Source organism: Furipterus horrens, unplaced genomic scaffold, assembly GCF_987537825.1.
Source record: "Furipterus horrens unplaced genomic scaffold, mFurHor1.1.pri manual_scaffold_6, whole genome shotgun sequence".
Lineage (NCBI taxonomy): Eukaryota > Metazoa > Chordata > Mammalia > Chiroptera > Furipteridae > Furipterus > Furipterus horrens.
This window is the reverse complement of record NW_028327176.1, coordinates 104,678,354-104,699,106: the sequence shown is the minus strand read 5'-3', so window position 1 is coordinate 104,699,106 and position 20,753 is coordinate 104,678,354. Positions and strand designations below refer to the sequence as shown.

Sequence of the window (20,753 nt, the reverse complement as noted above, 5' to 3'; positions counted from 1 at the left end):
GGCCTGGAGGCGCCGCTAGTAAACGCGAGGCAAAATAAGCTCTCGATTGGGTAGTATTTAGTTTCGGATTGGAGGATCTAGCCAATCATAATGTGAACATTCTCCCAGAGGTCCCGCCCCTTCCTTGAGGTATCTTTTGGTGGCGGGAAAAGTTCGCAAGTTTTCGCGCCGGGGCGGGGTCATTCAAGACCATTCGGGCGGCTTTGGAGGAGGTAGGTACGAGTTGACAAGCATGGCCGGCACCGTGGTACTGGACGATGTGGAGCTGCGGGAGGCGCAGAGAGATTACCTGGACTTCTTGGATGACGAGGTGAGGGAATTTCTGGGTCGCGAGGTTCTGGAGCTTGGAGCCTGTGAGGCGAACGGGCTGAAGCTGGCCACGCGGAGCGCCGTTCCCCGCGGAGCAGCGAACGGGAGGTAGAGGCGGGCCAGGCCTGCAGACTGCCGCGGCCGGCCGCCCGGCTCAGGGTCCTTCCACCCGGATCTTTTAAATTTTCTTGCGGTGGACTCAGTCCTTAGTTGGTTTTCTATTGGTGAACCTTAGAGAGCGGTCCTGTAACTTTGCTAAGTACGAGTGATGGCCGGTTGCAGGAAATTTGACAGGCTTCCTTCAAGTGCAAACAAAATGGCAAAGTCCATTTGGACCTTTTCGATATCACTCCTGGCTCTCTTAATTTGGGGGTGGGTGGGTGGGGGAACCACTGCTATAGGACGGTAGTGATGGCAGTGATCTGCCGCGTGTGGGTTCCAGGTTTTAGAGATTGACAGTCTGCTGGGAGGAAGACTTCCTACTTTGGCAGAATTCTTCATCAACACTAAGTGAGATGCAGCGAAAAAGGGATTGTTATGCAGGCGAAAGGGTTTTGTATGCAACCCCAGACTGAAAGCCACAGAACGTTGGTAACGCATCTTGAGGGGTTGCTGATGCTGAATCCGTAAACAAATAGCTAAGGCTCCCAACTCCTTTAGGTCTGGATATGAGAACTTCCTGTGTTATACAGGTGACCGAGAAATAAAACGTTTCAATTATGTATATAATTTTTAAATGCAAATTCATTTTAATATGAATATTAAAATCCCATTTAATTTATATTTTAAAAAGATTTGTGTTCCTTGTCCTTTTATACTTAATATGAGCTGTTTTAATTTCCCATTAAAGATTGAGAAATGACTGCATACAGAAAAACTGTTGATAATAGGAATAATAGCATGGACCTTAAGGAAGTCATAATCCTTTGGGTGTCTATGGAATCTGAGGCTAGAGAGTGAAAATATGGGAGAAATTGGGGTTCAGCTCTGCTGCAGAGGTTGACTTATTTATATTGCTGTGAGAGCTGCCTCTGTTTAAAAATGTTTTTGAATTGTGGCTGTTAGATGTGGTGGTGGCTCTTTTGCAGGAAGACCAGGGAATTTATCAGAGCAAAGTTCGGGAGCTGATCAGTGACAACCAATACCGGCTGATTGTTAACGTGAATGACCTGCGCAGGAAAAATGAGAAGAGGGCTAATCGGTGAGTGGCAAGGGTTTCCAAGGGGGTATCCTGGCTCCCTTCTCTCTGCCCCACGTTGGAACTGGCTTCCCAGGAGAGGACCTGGATGAAATGTTTTTTACCTTGAAGTCCTCATTGCCTCACCTCCTATGTGTTTATCTTCCAAAAATAGGTGGTAGGCATTTTCCTCTCTCTCTCCCTCCCTCCCCCCTTTCCTCTCTCTCTCTCAAATCACTTTAAAAAAATTTCAGAATGTCTGCTTCTGTTTGGAGGGTTCATTGTTTTGAGTTCTGCCCTCTCTGCCTGATTCTTTCTCCTCTCCTCATGCAGCCTTCTGAACAATGCCTTTGAGGAACTGGTGGCCTTCCAGCGGGCCTTAAAGGATTTTGTGGCCTCCATTGATGCCACCTATGCCAAGCAGTATGAGGAGTTCTACATAGGACTGGAGGGCAGCTTTGGCTCCAAGCACGTCTCTCCCCGGACTCTGACCTCCTGCTTCCTCAGCTGTGTGGTCTGTGTGGAGGGCATTGTCACTAAGTGTGAGTGGGTTAAAGTAGGGGGGTGAGAACGGAGGTGCGATAGACTTAGAGGGGCTGGGAGAGCAGGAGAGATGGAGTAGAGCTGGGTAGCTTGTGGCTTCAGAAGACTGGAGCATTTAAATTACCAGGCGAAACTTGAAGGAGCTCCAAGTCCACAGTGATTAGGAGGACCTGTGCTAGCAGAATGATGAATTCTGCTGAGAGTGGAGGCGTCTTGGCTCTTAGCAATCTCTTCTCTCTAACCCCGAACTTCTACTATTTTTCAGTTGGGATCAGTTGTACATGGGTATGGTGATGTTCTGTATATAAATATAAAGATGAATAAATGACAATTACTATTGAAATAGCTTAAACTAGTTGGAACAATAGTATTTGAAGTCATTATAGGCTTGCCTGGGTTAGGTCCCACCTTTATCACTCTCTAGTTGGGTGAATTTTTATTCATGTTTTCCATTCCTAGGCTCTCTAGTCCGTCCCAAAGTTGTCCGCAGTGTCCACTACTGTCCTGCTACCAAGAAGACCATCGAGCGACGTTATTCTGATCTCACCACCCTGGTGGCCTTTCCCTCCAGCTCCGTCTATCCCACCAAGGTGAGGGGAATGAAGGATTGGGCCTCTTTGGAGTTTGTAGTCAAATATATCTGGTTTAATGCAGGTAATTGGGTAATATCTGAAGTCTGTCTTCTAAAAGTAAGTAGGGTGAAAGTAAGGATTAGGGATTAATCTAAAGGAAAGATATATTGTTAGCCAGGAAATATGGGCAGTCCATGATTTTTATTATTTCTTTTTAAAGAATAAATACTCTAGAAAATTATGGAATGTTGAAAAAAGGAAAAATGTCATCTACATTGATCGTTTAGCAAAGTTAGAATCATATTCTAATTTTATAGTCTGAAAGTAATGAAAAAATACTTGCGTTATAATGCTTGCTCTTTGCAAGTATTTTATTAGAGTTTGAGAGAAGTTTGGCATAAGCAATGGCTTTATTCTTAGTGTGCAGGTTGATCTGCATTGAGGATGATGTGAATCCTTAATGAGACAAAAGAAGATGATTAATACTGATTACTTGATGTCTAAACTCATTCTATCAAAGAATACCTGTCCTCACCATTAATTTTAATTGAGATGTACTGTATCCAGAGAATTGTTAGGTACTGTGGAGGACACAGGTATAAATAAGACCCAGTCCTTGTCCTCAATTTTATGAACTGGTGGAGGAATCTTGACATATAAATAGCTAAAACAGGAGTATCTTAGAATTATAACTACAACTTACTTTGGAATCATTTAGTTTACCTTCAGGTGATATGTTGAGGTTTGGAGAAGTTAAGTGACTTGCTTATGGTCCCTGTTAGTGATGACCCTAAGGACTAGGACCCATGCCTTTTTACTTTTATAGGTCAGTTGCATTTTCTAAGTTATCTAGCTTTCTAGAGTCCTATTTCCTAGAATTTCTTCTCCAGGAAGTACTCAAGGGGTACTCTTCTACCAATGACCATGGCCAGGCTTCTTTGCCTGAGCCGTGAAATACACTGGGCCAGGTCTTTGGAGGTATGTCTGATGTGGGGTTTAAGAGCTTGGGCTTTGGAGTTATACCTGCCTTGAGTCCTGGCTCTGCTACTTATGGTGTGATCTTAGGGAACTTATTTAACTTCTCTCAGCCTCAGTTTTTAAAATCTGTCGTAAAAAAGTGAGAAATACCTGCTTTACTGAGTTGTGATGATTCCATGAGATAATTCCATAAAATAATAGCACAGTGTTTTTACACATAGTAAGCATTCAGTAAGTGTTGCATGTTTTGGAAAATTCAAGTAGCAAAGAAATAAAACTTTAAAAATGTTTTTACTGAAGTTTAACATACATTCAGGAAAGCTCTCAGAAGCATATAACTTGATGAATACCTGTAAAATCAGCATCCAAAAGAGGAAGCAGAACCTTACCAGCAATCAGAAGTCCCTCTTGAGGGCCCACACTGCTCTGTCAGACTGTCCTCAGGTCCAGCAGCATAGATTATTTTTGCCTATTTTTATATTTTATTTAAATAAGTACTTATAATAATAAATACTTTGTGTTGACTTCTGTTTGTGAGTTTTATCCATGTTGTGTATAGGTATATTTCATACATTTTCATTGGTGTACAGTTCACTTGTGTGAATATACCACATTTATTTAACCATTCGGTTGCTGGCATTTGGACATTGTCTAGTTTTTGGTTTTTAGGAATAGTGCTTCTGTGAACTTTGTAGTATAAGGCTTTGGGTGAAAGTTTCTGTTGAGTATTAACCTAGGAGTGGAAATATTGCATCAAAGTGAAAGCACATATTTAGCATTAGTAGGAGGAGAATCTTAATTTAGAAGTTAATATAGCCATGATCCCTTCAGACTATAGATTGCCTCTTCCATTTAGGTGGCTTGTTATTAGAACAGATATGGTTGGAAAAGCTGGAGAAGATATTTGGCTTTTTTGTTTTGGGATATTAAAATCTCATGACGTCATCTTCAAATTATATTTGTTTCCCTCCACATATAAGTGGGGTATTTCCAAGACAGGGCTGAGATAACTCTTCTTTTCTGTGTGCCTTTTCCAGGATGAGGAAAATAATCCCCTAGAGACAGAATATGGCCTTTCTGTCTACAAGGACCACCAGACCATCACCATCCAGGAAATGCCAGAGAAGGCCCCAGCTGGCCAGCTTCCCCGCTCAGTGGATGTCATTCTGGATGATGACTTGGTGGATAAAGTGAAGCCTGGTGACCGAGTGCAAGTGGTGGGAACCTACCGTTGCCTTCCTGGAAAGAAGGGAGGCTACACCTCTGGGAACTTCAGGTAAAGGGTCCTCCATGAAGTGTTTTGGAATGCTACTGGCAGCTTCCATTTCTGGTAGGATTCTTTCTCTAGTTTGCCATAATCTGGAGAGTTGTAATAGACAGGTGGAGCATTCTACCTGCCTGGGAGATAGGATACCTCTTTTCTATCATAAAACTGGTAATACTATCTTATGTTAAATGTGGGAGTTACTGGTACTATGGTTATAGCTTCATGGCTTACCTGGAAGCATCTCATGTATTCCCACCTCCTTCCCACATGCACTTCTGCCTGAAGCTCGGGGTCAGCAGGAGATAAATTCCCGGGTTGAGGTATTGTCTGTATGTTTATGTCATAGATGAAGAGAGAATCGTTGTTTAATTCAGAACAGCTTTCCTTTTCTTTCTTTCTTCTTTTTTTTTTTTTTTAATTTGCTGTTCTAGATTATTAACCTAAAAAGGCTCTGATATTAGGAATTGAAAATAGCAAGCTTTCTCTTAATTCTCTTCTTTGTCCCAGGACAATTCTGATCGCCTGTAATGTGAAGCAGATGAGCAAGGACATTCAGCCTTCATTCTCTGCTGAGGATATAGCCAAGATCAAGAAGTTCAGTAAAACCCGTTCCAAGGTCTGGATGTCCTTCAGGATTTGAGGGTGGGGATGGATTTGTATGGGCTGTGTTTGGGCGTGGCTATCTTGGAACTGGACCAGGAGGAAGGCCCAGGTTTCTCCTCTGAGCTATTTGGTGCTAGCTTCTAGTTTTGACCCTGTCAGCAAGTAACAGGGTGTTTTTGTTGTTTGTTCTTTAATAATTCTGTTGTGCTACCTGCTGGGATGCTAAGTGAATCTAATATAAATAAAGAATAGGAGTTAGAATATCAGTGTCCCAATGAGTCTTTATTGAAGACAGTGATACATTGTAGCTTAAGTTTAAAAGATTGTTATTTTTTAGTTCTCAGATTTGTTTTTTTTTCTTTTTAAAGACAGTGTTCTCTTCTAGAATTGAACAAAATATAATGCATGTGTGATAAAGGTTACTGCTGAAGCATAATACATACTCTTATTGAACCTGGAAACACTTTTCTGGCTTAGAAATTAAGATCATTTATTGATTAATATCAATGGAGAATATAAAGATAACCAGATTTCAGTCTCGATCAAAGATCACTTTTTTTCTTAAAGATTAAACCTCTAAGCAAGTTTTGGAATCTAAGCTTTGTTACCTGTTCTGAAGATGCTCTGATTGATGAGATTTGTCTTAAGAGAGAAAGCTTTTAGGATTAGAAACAGTTTTCATGTACACGTATTTTTCAAGCATTTTGTATAGGCTACAGTACAAAGTGGAGCTCAACACAATCCCGTGGAGTCTCATTAGGTTTTTGATGCCATTGGTATTTCTCCTGTAGGATATCTTTGACCAGCTCGCCAGGTCGTTGGCCCCCAGTATCTATGGGCACGACTATGTCAAGAAGGCAATCCTCTGCTTGCTGCTGGGAGGGGTGGAACGAGACCTAGAAAATGGCAGCCACATCCGTGGGGACATCAATATTCTTCTAATAGGTAGGGTGTTGGGGGTTTGCTGCAGACTCTTGGACTTCCCTGTGGAGTGTGGTGTGGGACACTGTAACCTGTCATGGTATATTCTGTCCCAGGCTGTATTTCAGTCCCATCAAAGGGCAACGAGCTAAAATGAGTCTTTTTATTATTATTATTTCTAGGTCTCCTGGTTTAAATATCTAAAATATATTCTTCCACAAATGGTAAAGGGAAGGTGAAGGAAATAATGTTAATAACCTATTACTGTATATTTCTGTTATTCCAAGAGCTGTTCTATAAAAGAAGAACTTGCTGGGGGGTATGGGGGAGTTTATTAGAGAGTCACCACTGTCCTGATCCAATTATAGGAGACCCGTCGGTTGCCAAATCTCAGCTTCTGCGGTATGTGCTGTGCACTGCCCCCCGGGCTGTCCCTACCACTGGCCGGGGCTCCTCTGGAGTGGGTCTGACGGCCGCTGTCACCACAGACCAGGAAACAGGTAGGGGAGGCTGTGAGGGTCCTTGGCAAATGTCCAGCAGTGAGATGGAACGTGACTGTTGGTGCCTGCGCTAGGCACTGGCTTGTGTTGGGAAGGTACACCTGAGCGGTTAGTTTGGGCTGGATTGTAGAGGACTGAGCACGTGGCACTAGTGGGTGAGTTATTTAAGTTCGGATCGCCTTCTATTGATGAGAATGCCTCCTAGAAGGCTATTTAGAAGTTTTGAAGGAGAAAGCATATTGGAAGGGAAGTTAAAAGTGAAGACTGTGCTATTTCCTACATTAGAGGTAGTGAAAAGAGAACAGAGATCTAGTTAGGAAATTACTTGAGGGTGAGGATGAAGAGAGAAAAATCTATAAAGGAAGTTGGTTGGAGGCTAGCTGCTTCGGGGTCAAAGTGGAACAAGGAGTTGAGGTCAAGGTTGGAACTTGAACATGTGACCCACCAGGGATTCCTCTAAATCTCTAGGAGTTGACTTCACTGTTTTCTCATGGGCAACAGTGAAAGGTGCCTAGGAGGGAGATTGACACCTCCCTTCTGTCCCCTACAATCTGGACTGGAGCATGTATTATTACCTCCCTTCTTCCCAGGGGAACGCCGCCTGGAAGCAGGGGCCATGGTCCTGGCTGACCGAGGTGTGGTGTGCATTGATGAATTTGACAAGATGTCTGACATGGACCGCACCGCCATCCACGAGGTGATGGAGCAGGGTCGAGTCACCATCGCCAAGGCTGGCATCCATGCGCGACTGAATGCCCGCTGCAGTGTTCTGGCAGCAGCCAACCCCGTCTATGGCAGGGTCAGTGGAATCAGGCACTTAGCCGTTGTCCTCACCTTCATGTAGTTTTGCTGAATAACTGAGCTGAGAAGACCAACAGGCCAAAGGCCAAAGTAAGCTTATCATCTTGTTAGCGTCCTTGGTTTAGGGCCATGGTTCCTCACCTATTCATACACACCAGAATCCCCTGGAAAGTTATTTATGTAAAGTAACTTCAGAAATACAAAGAAGAAGAAAAAAATGACCTGTAGTCTCACCCCCCCCCCCCAGGTAACCTGTATTGACATTGAAATAAAAGTACTGTGAACATTTGGTAGGAAGATTTATAAACAGAACAGAGAGATACAACAGGGGAATTAAAAGCCTTTCTTCTATTTTTTCGTCAAGAGATAGCCACTAACAGCTCTTGAGTGTTTTCAGGAAATAAAAATTAATCATGTACCAATAATGCACTATCTATCTTCTTTTAAGAATCTATCTTTGGTTTTTAGTATGACTGTGATATGCTTAGATATAATCTTATATGAATTCTGCTTGTGGTTTACTGAGTTTTGCTTTTTTTTTTTAAACAACTGTCTAGTATTTCATTGTATGGATTTATAGTAAATTTGTTTAACTAGTCTCCATTTGATGAGCATTTGCTATTACCTCTTTTTCCTCCCTGCTTTTATGAATGAAGCGGCTACAAATACCCCTTTATGTGTGTTTTGTTATACATTTGGGAATATTGCCTGTATGTGAAATACCTAGCAATGGAATTACTGGATTGAGTTATTTGCATTTTTATTTTAGTAGAAATTGCCAAATTGCCCTCTTTAAAGATTGTGCCATAATAATACTATTAACTAATATTTATAATTGCTTTATATTTATCAGCTCCTTTCATCCTCACAATAACCCCTGTGAGGTTAGGTAGTTTCCTCATTTTACAGATGAGAGAATGGAGGCATGGAAGTTTAGGTAACTTGCTTAAGAGTCACAAACTAGAAAATGGCAAAGCTGGGATTTGAACCCAAAGCCCATGGTGGACTCTGGCAATTGTGTTTTTTATACATACGGGTACCCGACTCCTAGCCCAGAGTTTCTGAATCTGAATCTCTGGGTTGGGGCTCTTTGTAACTGTGGTTTAAAAAGGATCCGTAGCTTGGTTCTAATGATAGAGTGGATTGAAAGCTATAGGTTTTTAAATTAATGCTAATGTTTGTTTACATTATTCTGAAGAATTATAAGGATGGGAAGGGAGAAAATGGCAAGTCCGGAAATGTGAACCTGGTCAGATAATTATTAATCTTACCACAGGGTTGTTAGGCCCTCTGACTGAAGTGTATGTGGGTGGGTAGGCATCAGCCTAGTAGGTCTTGAATAAAAGATAAGAATATAAGGATACTTGACTCCCAGGGGAAAACTCCCATGATTCTGAAGACATTATAATATGTAGGTTATTGATCATTTTTATTTTACTCATTACCTTCCGAGTAAGGGGCTCCAGAGTTTCCAAGTGCTTCTGGTTTAGCCAGTCTGTCTTGTCTTTGTAACAGGTAGTGGTGGGGAGGGAGTTATTTTTCAGGGTTGGTCCTGCCTTGGGAAGGAGAGGAGCAGAATAAAGCTTGAGAAGGAGGCGGCTGGTTTTGAGACCACACTGAGCCTCTTAAAGGCACCAAGTCTGCGTAACGGGGCTCTGTTTGCTTAGAAGGGAGGGGGTGGGGCTTTGAGTCACTCAGGTCACCTGAGCTTCAGTTGCAGGTAGCAGAGATGAATTAAGTATTTTAATAGCATTGAAATACTCCTTTACCGCTTCTCATTTTTTCTCTTCAGGTCTATTCTTCTATTCTCACTCCCAGAATCAATCCAGCTTCCTTGTCCTTTCTATTAATTTTTGCCTTTCCTTTCCTTTTTTCTTATGTTTCCAGTATGATCAGTACAAGACCCCTATGGAGAACATTGGGCTTCAGGACTCACTGCTATCCCGATTTGACTTACTCTTCATCATGCTGGATCAGATGGACCCTGAGCAGGATCGGGAGGTCTCGGACCATGTCCTTAGGATGCACCGTTACAGGGCACCAGGGGAGCAGGATGGTGATGGTGAGACCATGAGAAGAGTAAGGAAGGGAAAGGAACCTAAGCAGATCCTGTTGTCTGAGGCCCAACTGAAGTGGTGGTGGGTGTTTGGGATGATGTCAAAGATGTCCCTCCCTGCCTGGCCGCCTCCCCTTCTTGCTCACTGGAGGTTATTCTAAAGTGTGTCTTTTGTCCATTTCTGGATCTGGGAACACCTTTGAGCATCTCTGTGGGCCAGGTGGTTCCACCTTCCTTACTTGCGGCCTCCGCATGTTAGTTTCCTTGTGGGTCCTTGCTTTGGGAGTCTTGTTTCCCTTCCTGTGCTATAGAAGAAGCAGTTTCCCCTAGGTTAAGCTCTTTCTTACTCTCTTTCAACTTGGGTTTTCTAGCTATGCCTTTGGGTAGTGCCGTGGATATCCTCGCCACAGATGATCCCAACTTTAACCAGGAAGACCAGCAGGACACCCAGATTTATGAGAAGCATGACAACCTCCTGCATGGGAACAGGAAGAAAAAGTGAGCATTTCTCATGCCTGTCTGTTGAGAGAACCTGAGATTTGTGTCATATTAGAGCATATGTATATCTAATATTGCGTCATTAATAAGGCATGTGTATATATGTATATGCTGCCCAGGTTAAGATTATGCTTGGAGTCATAACCATGTGGGCCTGTTTTCTTCCCTTTTGGATCCATAGCTACACAATTTTTCCTTGCCAGTTGCCTTGTGAATGTTTGTGGATGATTTAGCTTAGGTTCTGATCTTTTCCTAAAATAAAAGGCTTGATGACATGCCTAACCGATGGTGGGTGTGTGATGTCATCCTCATAGGTGAAAGATTGCACAAGTCTTGTAGCTGTTTATGTTGAGTTCATGGTGAGCAGTCATGGCAAGCTTTGGAGGCTCTGCCAGTGGATTTGGATAAAGGAAACTTATGATCAGATGCTAAAAGCATGAAATGTGAGATCTTATCCTTTTATTTTTGGCCACAGTGCAGTAGGAAGCATAACATAATTTTCAAACCTGTTGGTTTAAGAACATAAAATTTTGAGTCAGAAAACTGAATCTGAGCTTACTTACATTTCAATGAGTTATAGTTTTCCTATTAAATAGGGCAAATAATACCTAATAAATAGCTAAGTAATACCAGCAGAATTAAATAAAAATATGTGAAAAGGACTTGTACATGTTCCATATGAGATTTATAATAATGAGTTCTAGGCCATGTCTGCTTTGCCTCTTGACCTTGACTTCTCTGAGGAGGAGCAAAGCCCTGTCCCAGGCAGGTGCCGAGGTGTGGCGAGGCAGGGGAATTCACTGTGTGTGGGTCCAGGGAGAAGATGGTGAATGCAGCCTTCATGAAGAAGTACATCCATGTGGCCAAAATCATCAAGCCCATCCTAACACAGGAGTCAGCTGCCTACATTGCAGAGGAGTACTCACGCCTGCGCAGCCAAGACAGCATGAGCTCTGATGTAGCCAGGGTGAGTCCCCAAGGGCAAAGTGGACCTGGGAGCCCCTTAAGTATGTGCCTGGGGAACAGTCCCAACTATCTGGGAGCTCTGAAACCATTTTAATGTAGTGGTTTTTTACCTTTTTATTTCTAGTCTTTGAACAGTTTTAATCATTTCCATTTTCAAAGGAAAATGAAATTAGAACCCCAGAGATAATATGTATCTGGTCAATTCAGATGATATTGGCCCCCAGAAGCTCTGATCTATTTAGCAAACGTGAGCAACTTCTGGGAACTGAATTAGTCTCTATTTTCTCACATGCAGTGTTAAAATATGAGGTGCCCTCAAAGAGCTCAGATCTGGGATGGGAAGGCAGAGAGGTAGAGAGACCATATGTGCAGATTTATAAACATATACCGCAGTGTGGTACCTGAAAATGTCAGAGACAGATGAAGACGCTACTGACTTTTCCTTCAGACTTTCCAAAAGTGGTATGAATATGAGGAAAGGATTCCCAGAGTGTGATATTTGAGCTGGACTGTGACAGATGATTTGGAGATGGGCAACCGTGTTTTTTGTTTTTTTAAGCTATTTCTTGAAACCTTACACACCAGCCCATGAATTTATCTAAATGTTTTGGGGCACTTTAAATAGTTTATACATGTTTTCACAAAGGACCCTAAGTCCAAAACCCTCGTTATGCGATATAGACATATATTCTTAGATTTAGGTATGATCTCAGATCACCTACTCCAGCCTCACAGCAGGACAGGAATTCCTGCTGGGACTTCCTTGACACCCCCAGTGAAAACCTGCCTTGTATAACTATGCATTGAATGTTAAGAGTATGCTTCTATTTATTGAACTTAAACCTGCTTCCCTGTGACTTTTACCCATGGGTCTTGGTTTTGTTTTCTGGAGATTTCGTATGACTTGTCTTCTTCAGATGAAATAGTTAAGTTACCTATTATGTGAATACATTCCAGCGTGTCAAAGGCACTCTCACTGAACATAATATACCAATCAGAGCTTATAGTGAAGTATATAACTTCCAAACTCTGGTAGCTTCTAAATCATTGAAAGATTTGATTAACTTATATAAATGTGAATATATTTGTTTTTGAATGTCAGATTGGGTTTAAGTGATAATATTGAAAACTTGAAAGTAGAAGTAACCACATATATCACTGATGTATCACACAGCAGGAGACGGGAGGTGCGATGGAGAGTACCAGCCCTTTGTTCTGATCCCAGGTCTTCAGCCAATTTTTGGGCCTTGCACAAATCCTTTCACCTCTCAGGTCACAGTTTCCTTATTTATAAAATAATAAGAAGGTTGGATAATGTCAGGGCTTAACTAGAAGAGCACACCAGAATTACCTGGAACTCAAAGAAAGTACACATCTAGTCCTAAACACAGACATTAGGATTCCTAAGGCCAGGGATCCTATTCAGACAAGAACAGTTAAAAGAGATAAAGGCACCCCGGTTTGGCATGCACCCACCTCTATGAGAACCATTTGGTAAGAACATGTCAGAGTTCTGCTCTTCCTCTGGACTTAGTGAGTTTACCCAATTTCTAAAAATGTGTTCTCTTACATACCCCTCCCTTAGTGTGACCTTGGACAAATTACTTCATTCCCATTTTTCTTATCTATAAACCTTTCTAAAATATTAAGGATGTGTAATGACACAAGGAATATAAAAGCAAAGTTCTTGGTGCATGGAAGGCCTGCTGTAAGGGATTATTTTTCTCCCTTCACTTTTGTACTCTTTCTAGGCTTTAAAAAAATTTTCCAGCTGTAAGATCCTACTTTTCTTTTCTGTTCACCTACTCTTCCCCACCTCAGCACTTTCTCACACATACTTCCTTGATAATTTTCATCTTTCTGAATTTTATATGGTTAGTTATAGAGAATACAGAGCTCCAAATCCTTTGCTTGGACTTCCTAGAGCTTTTTGGGCCAGTGGGAATGGTGGGCATACCTGAAATATGTGTAATTCTGGATAAGTTATCCTGTTTTGTTTTCTTCTGCAGACGTCTCCAGTTACAGCGCGGACACTGGAAACCCTGATTCGATTGGCCACGGCCCATGCCAAGGCCCGCATGAGTAAGACTGTGGACCTGCAGGATGCAGAGGAAGCTGTGGAGTTGGTCCAGTACGCCTACTTCAAAAAGGTGAGGATTCAGATGCTTGGTGAGAGGTTCTTCTGAATAAATCATTGCTGCTTGGCCTTCACAGCCCCCCATGGCTATCACCTGTGTCTGGGTCAGCAGCAGAAAGTAGCACCTGTGCCCTCTCTCCTTTCTCTGGGACCTGCAGCGCCAGTGGTTGCCAGTCCTGGCCGCATGTGAGAACCAGCGGGAACGCTCTAAAATACCAGTGCTAGAGCCCTTAGGAGGGTTCTGGGTTTTTTGATGTGCTATGCTTTTTCTGCTTGCTTTGCCTCTCAGAAGGGTAGATGATTCCAAAGGATTGACCTTGATAATCTTTCTCTTCCTCTATTCCTTTCCTCTTGGAAGCCTCTTCAGGTAGGTGCTCCATTGGCACCTCGAAAACTCATGTCAAATTTGAACTCTCAAACTTGCTTCTCATCATATTTCTGCTTGGGACATTGCATCGCTGTCGTTTTAGACCTTGAAGACTTGACTCCCTTTCACTCATTGTTCCTGCCCCTGGACCCTCCCCCTTCCCATCTGGTGAATTGTAGCCTTTGGAGGTTTAGTTGTGAGTCTGATAAATTTTTCTTGGCTGTTTCTCTTGCTAGGGTGAGGGTAGTCTTAAATTTAAATTAAACACCTGATTTATAAAGAAACGACCGTTATGGGCCAGAGTTTTTTTTCATTCATTTCTTTATTCAGTAAACTCATTAAATATCTACTGTACGAAAGGCATTGAACATATCAGACCCAGCATTTGTAAAGAGGGTAGTAGCCTATGCCCTGGTCCTGGGAATTGGGGACAAGAGAGGCTAGGTGAGTCGTTAGACCTGTGGACATCATTTCTGCTGATGATGCAGAAAGGACTCTTACTCACAGTTCTTTGTTCAGTTACCTGGCACAGTGACGTCTCCTGCTTGGCTTGGCCTTAGGTCCTGGAGAAGGAGAAGAAACGGAAGAAGCTAAATGAGGATGAATCCGAGACAGAAGATGAAGAGGAGAAAAGCCAGGAAGAGCAAGAACAGACGAGGAAGAGGTGGGGCAAAGAGTGATGAGAGAAAGAGGCTCCAGTTAGGGCTGAGGGGTGTGGGGGGTGGATTGAGTTGGCAGGTGACAGGTTCTTCAGGGAAAGGGTGCCTGGGCCTGCAGGGTATGAGGGTGAAGGTGACTTGGACAAAGGAGAGTGAGCGAGCCCTTGCTGTCTAGTGTGATGGCTTTTGTCCTCTTCCCTGCTAAAGAAACACTGAATAGCAGGAACAGTAGCTCACTCGGATGTTTTTGAATATACATTTCCGAATTTTTTCCTCAAGATTAATTATTCTTCTCTGGACTAGGTTGAATTATGAGGGTGAGTGACAGGGAAAAGCACTGGGAGGCAGAAGAAGTAATAGCTTATACAGGCCCCGGCCTAGTGTTTCACTTTGATTCTAGAAGGTTCTGGTTCTTTTTTTCCATCGTTAGAGGAACAGGGTAGGGATCCCTAAAGCTTTTCTTTATTGCTGTGAGTATTTTAGGAGGAAGACTCGTCATCACACAGATGCCAGGGATGGCGACTTATATGACCCCTATGACTTCAGTGACACAGAAAAGGAAATGCCTCAAGGTGAGAGACTGCCCCTTACTGATAATGAGGCGGTTCCTCTGACTCTTGATGTTTTTAGTTGCTCTGTGCATTGCATTTTATGGGGGCTTCCATTTTCTCTGCTTGGAACCCTGTGTCCTAGAGGTTTAACTTTGGAAAATAAACTTTGCTCAGTTGTTTGCTTTCCCCATAGATGAACTGTGCTCTTTGCCAGGTCTGTTGCCAGCATCCTGGATCATGTGTATTGAGGGTCTCCAGCCTGACACAAGTCTTATATTATTCATTCATTGGAGATTTCCCTTTATCCTAGTTGTCCTTCCTGGCCTCAGAAGGACCCTAGGAAATAGTTTCCAGCAGAGTCATTGAGGGGCGGGGAGCAGAGAAGATCACTTCTTTGCTGTTTTTGCAATGGCTTCTTCACCTTGTTGTCCTCTCACTCTCTGCAACCATTTGTCCTCTCAAGTGCAAACTCCAAAGCCAGCGGACTCCCAGGAGACCAAGGAACCCCAGCAGGTGGAGTTGAGTGAATCCAGGTGAGTAGGGAAGTGACTTCCACATGTCCTGGTAAGGCAAGGACTTCTTCCAAGGGAGTGGGTATGAAACAAGCTGCCTGTCAGTGGAGCTCAAAACCGGAGGCCCAAGGATTTTGAAAAACATTTTACATTCTGATTATAATTTGAAATCTAAAAAAGCTGCAAGAATAGTTTGTAAAGAACTTTTCTATACCCTTTACTAAAAATTCCCAGCTTACACTTTGCCATTTGCTTTCTAAAAAAATTCTCTCTCAGTGGGAATTTTAAATCTGAAGTCCTTGTGAGGTCAGGAAAGAGTCTTAGAGCAAGGACAAAGTTTGTGTTTTTGAACCTTCCGTTCTTCTCAGTAGGAAATATAGATAGATAGATTTGTATATATGTATAAAAATATTCATAAGAATAAAAATATGTATTTTTATATGTAATTTATAGCCTAAACTTTCTGAAACTCTTATGGTAAAAACTCTTCATCCCAAATAACAATTCAGTAAGGAAAAAACAAATATAAATATATATTTGTATATATTTATGAATATAAAATTATGTATTTATAAATGTAAATATATCCATATATTTAATATATAAATATATATTTATAGTATATATAAATTATTTAATTACATAAAAATATTTATAAAAATATAATTATGTATTTATATGTAATTATAGTTGTATACAGTATAATTATAAAATACGTATATATATTTACAAATTAAATAAATATGTATATATGAGATCTGTCCAAAAAAAGTCCAGCCATTGTTATAATATAATGAGAATGGTTTGCATCACATTGATGTAAACTGGTAGTCTAGGGGAGTGGACTGGAATGTGCATGCGTGACCAAATACAACTTTACTGTGCTAGTCAGTCGGGGCAGTAGATGCCATTGAGTGAGCATGTGTGCTGTGTGGCCGTCGTATTCACAATGACTGAGTGAGTAGAGCAACGAATCTGCATCATATTTTGCGTTAAGCTTGAATGTTCCTCCGTGGAAACTATTCAGATGATTCAGAAGGCTTTCGGGGATGAAGCAATGAGTGCAGTGCAAATAAAAGTGGGGCACAAATGCTTCAAAGATGGTCGAGAATCTGTTGAAAGTGATCCATGTTCTGGAAGGCCTGCCACAAGCAGGACACCTGAGAGTGTTGAGTGTGTGTGGGCTGCAATCAGCAAGGACAGGCAACTGACAGTGCAGAACTTGAAGCTGATCTGGGGATTTCAAAAACTACTGTGTCTGAGATTTTGATGCAGTATCTTAGCATGAAACATGTCATGGGCAGAATTTGTTCTGTGATTCAGGAAAATACGATGGGGCAGCTGACGGTGATTCCAACAAAGGGTTTTGCAGTGTGTTTTGAACAGAGAAGAAATGGTGGGAGAACTGTGTGAGGTCCCAAGGTGCCTGCTTTGAAGGGACTGAGGCATCATTGTCTTATGTACAGTGTTTCTTGTATCTTGTGTCTTCTTCAATATATGTCTTTTTCTTATTACATGGCTGGATACTTATATTTATTTTTTTCTCAGTGAATTGTCATTTGTTTTGAGTTGAAGAGTTTTATCACTAGAGTTTTAGAAGCAGTTTATAAATTTTGTTACTGGACACCTAAGAAACTCCATGACTAAGGTTTGCTTTTTCTTTTACTACCTTAAACACACACAACACAATATGTTTACTGAAGAAATTTGAAAACATTGAAAAGTAGGAAAAAAAATTAAGATCAATTATAATTCTCCCCAGAGATAACCATTGAATGGTATCTGAAAGCACTTTCTAACTCAGCTCTTATAGATCTCTCTCTCTAATGACTACAGGGTGTCCATAGTATTGATGTGTAAATTTTACTTATGTTTACTAATGATGGACATTTAGGTCCCATAATTCTGTTTACAGTAAGACTTTCTTATTTGTCAGTGCACTTGTGAAAGTGTTGCTAGCTCTAAGGTTAATTTCTAGAGATGGACTTCCTGGGTTAAAGGATATGTTCTTTAAAAGGTTAGTACGTGTTGCTAAATTGCCTCCCAAAGACTCCATCCCAGTTTACATTTCTGCCAACAGTGTATGGGAATAACAATTTCCCACACCTTCAAAGGCCTCTTATTTTAAAATACTTTTATTTCTCAATGTACTCAAACTGAAGGTTTCAGAAAGCTCTGTATGTAACAGTTTAGCTTTAAAGGGGGAAACTGGCGTGGTGCAGCCATCAGGTGTGCGCACGCGTGTGTGTGTGTGTGTGTGTGTGTGTGTGTGTAGGGGGACGATAGACTGCGTGAACACCTAAGGTTTTCCCAACATAGATCTTGCCTGCAAGCATCTGGGTTTGTCTACTCCTCCTTCACCCATGTTTTCCTGTCTTGGGCAGGTTGAAGGCATTCAAGGCGGCTCTCCTGGAGGTGTTCCGGGAAGCTCATGCCCAGTCGGTGGGCATGAATCGCCTTACAGAATCCATCAACAGGGACAAAGAAGAGCCATTCTCTTCAGAGGAGATCCAGGCAGCATTGAGCAAGATGCAGGATGACAACCAGGTCATGGTGTCTGAGGGCATCATCTTCCTCATCTGAGGAGGTCTTGTGTCTGAACTTCGGGGCTCTGCCAAGAAAGCCCCCACCCCACCCCCCATCTTGGTCTTTGCCTTGATTTCCACGAATAACAGTGTTTAATTGAACTGAAGTTGAGGGACACACGCTGAAGCTGATCAGAACTAGGTGGAAGCTCTGGGAACAAAAGCTGCCACGAGGTGAAGTGAGAGTAAAGGACTGAGACTATTGCCTCTCGTGGCAACAGACTGGATCATACTCCCCACTTCCATCCCCAAGCAAACCAAACCAAACCATTGTTTGCTGTACATAGCATATGATTTCTGAGTATTTGGGAGACACAGCTGGTTTTTGTTTATCCTTTCTGTGCTGGTTGGCTTTCTTCTCCCAAGCACTTTGGTCTAGAGCAGGCTTTAGGTTGTTTTATGCTCGTGGAGAGAAGTCCTGGAAGCAAGTCATGAAGGCCAAGAAAGCTTTCTTTGCAGAAGCAGCAGTTACAAATAATATGATGAACCTTTGACCTGAATACTCAAGACTTTGAATAAACTTACCCATTTTTATACTATGCATATGGCCTTAGTACTGTGTGCTGTTACAGGCACATTTAATTTTTTTTTCAAGAGCTCTGCCCTACATAATTTGCTGTTCCCACATTTGCACGAAGTCACCACAAGGTGGCAGCAGGCTACCGTGCACTCTTGGGGAGTTAGGGCCTTAGGCAGGTTTCTTCCTCAGTGACACCCGCATTGATCAGTTGAAGTTTTACACACTGAACCCTGCTGATTGAAAATAGTTAAATGGCTATGGGAGGCCAGTGAGTGGAAGTCTAGGAGGAGAATTGAACCTCTGCTGGCTTATTCAAGCCTGAATCAAATCCCCTTCATGGAGAAACAATACCCAATATCCCAGATACTCAAAGTCATGTGAATTTTACCCATAAATGGATCTTCTTACAGGATTCTTGTGAAACTGCTTATACCTGGGATTTGTTAGTCTGTTTGTACAGAAGTTTATAGCGGGGCCTGGGCAATACTTCTACTGTTACATGGTTTGAATAGCTTCTGAAAAACAGGCTTACTAAAATAAAAAATAAAATGTGTGACTTTATGGGGGCCTGGGTCACATGGACTGGAAGCTGCTTAGAAGAGAAGAGGTTTTGCTGGTTCTCAGCTGTCACATTGGTAAGGTACTTGCTTTTTTTTTTTTTTAAGTCTTTTTTGTTCTATTATAGTTGTCCCAATTTTCCCCACTGCTCTCCACTGCCCCACCTCCTCTAAACCACCGCTCCCCGCTCCCACAGTCAGTCCCACCCTGTTGTCCATGTCCATTGTCCATGTGTCATTTACAGCTGTTCCTTGACTAGCCCTTTCTCCTTTCCCCCCTTCTATCCCCTCCCCCACCCCTCTGGTCACTGTCAGTCTGTTCCTTGTTTCCATGCCTCTAGTTCAGTTTTGCTCATTTGTTTGTGTTGTTCATTAGGTTCCTGTATTTGTCTTTCCCCACCTGGCTTATTTCATTTAGCATAATACTCTCCAGTTTCGTCCATGCTGTTGCAAAAGGTGGGAGTTCATTCTTTCTGTTGCATAGTATTCCATTGTGTAAATGTACCACAGTTTTTTGATCCACTCATCCAGTGATGGGCACTTAGGCTGTTTCCAGCACTTGGCTATTGTAAACAGTGCTGCTATGAACATAGGGGTGCATAGGTTCTTCTGAATTGGTGTTTCAGGATTCTTTGGGTATAATCCCAGCAGTGGAACTGCTGGATCAAAAGGCAGTTCCATTTTTAGTGTTTTGAGGAAATTCCATACTGTTTTCCATAGTGTCAGCACCAGTCTGCATTCCCACCAACAGTGCACTAGGGTTCCCTTTTCTCCACATCCTCGCCAGCACTTGTTTGTTCATTTGTTAATGATGGCCTTCCTTTATGCTGGGAAGAGCCCCTCACCCTGAAGCTGTGAAGCAGAAGATTTCCTTTTCTTTTTTGTTTTTTCCTGTCATAAGTTTTTTTTTTTTTTGAAGGAAAGACAAAGTTGTTGGGGAGTTCCAATCATCTTTGTGATTTATTTTCGCAGACGTGAAGTCCAAGGCTCAGTGGGAGTGATCTAGAGAGCATAGTTCCAAAGCTGGGAGGGCAGTAGTATTGGAAGGAGTTTGACATTGACCACTGGTGATGGGTATGACGTACTGGATGCAACAGTGGGTGCAGAAAGGGTTTACTGCTCATAAGGCTTGCGGGCTGAGGATATTTATATCCAATGTGTCAGCATCCTAAAAATGGAAAGTATACAGAAGTACGCAAGAGGTTTACAGTTGTTCATATGGAAAATAATGCAATGATAATACAAGAACAAACTTGCACATATGCACAACTAAACCTCCTGCCCACCCCTGCATACTGAATGAGGGCACCCAAAATAAAGAGCTAGAGGAGTTGAGGGGCCAGGAGAGAATCAGGAGGAGGGTGGGAGCTACTGATGGAGTACTGGCATAAAGAAAAGCTAGGGATGTTCAGGGGTCTTCTCAAGTAATCTGTTCCAAAAAGGCCAAACATTTTGTCAATAGGATGGACCCTTCCTCTATCCACTCCTGAGGAAACGGGCACAGAGTGGCAGAATAACCAGGCACACCTAGCATTTTGGTAATACCTGTAATACCGACTTGACCTTGCCGACAGCTCATCTCTCTGCATGCAAACTAAAGAACAGAAGGCAGAAGACTGTTTTAGGCAGCCACAACAGATATTAATGAAAATAACTTACTGTTAGGGACTCAAT

The 20,753-nt window shown here is 42.2% G+C and overlaps 1 protein-coding gene across 2 annotated transcripts; it reads left to right on the top strand.

Annotated features, from left to right (window-relative positions):
• The first annotated feature begins 122 nt into the window (after window positions 1-122).
• On the top strand, window positions 123-19,083 carry MCM3 (minichromosome maintenance complex component 3). Of its 2 annotated transcripts, XM_090282577.1 has the most exons (17): window positions 127-310; window positions 1,398-1,510; window positions 1,820-2,028; window positions 2,489-2,619; window positions 4,617-4,855; window positions 5,354-5,462; window positions 6,241-6,394; window positions 6,739-6,870; window positions 7,461-7,669; window positions 9,559-9,733; window positions 10,099-10,225; window positions 11,042-11,192; window positions 13,201-13,341; window positions 14,256-14,359; window positions 14,838-14,926; window positions 15,369-15,438; window positions 17,802-19,083. In XM_090282577.1, exons 1-17 carry the CDS (start codon window positions 233-235, stop codon window positions 17,998-18,000), a joined length of 2,430 nt encoding a protein of 809 aa, XP_090138703.1. In that variant the 5' UTR covers window positions 127-232; the 3' UTR covers window positions 18,001-19,083. The 2 variants fall into 2 exon arrangements, with proteins under 2 accessions (XP_090138704.1, XP_090138703.1); XM_090282578.1 differs by lacking the exon at window positions 1,398-1,510 and having other exon boundaries at window positions 123-310.
• The last annotated feature ends 1,670 nt before the right edge of the window (window positions 19,084-20,753 follow it).

Coding starts and splice junctions, on each gene's coding strand:
- MCM3 (XM_090282577.1), top strand. CDS start 233: ATGGCCGGCACCGTGGTACTGGACGATGTGGAGCTGCGGGAGGCGCAG. Junction 2,029..2,488: donor GGAGGGCATTGTCACTAAGT/GTGAGTGGGTTA, acceptor TTCCATTCCTAG/GCTCTCTAGTCCGTCCCAAA. Junction 7,670..9,558: donor CCAACCCCGTCTATGGCAGG/GTCAGTGGAATC, acceptor TTATGTTTCCAG/TATGATCAGTACAAGACCCC.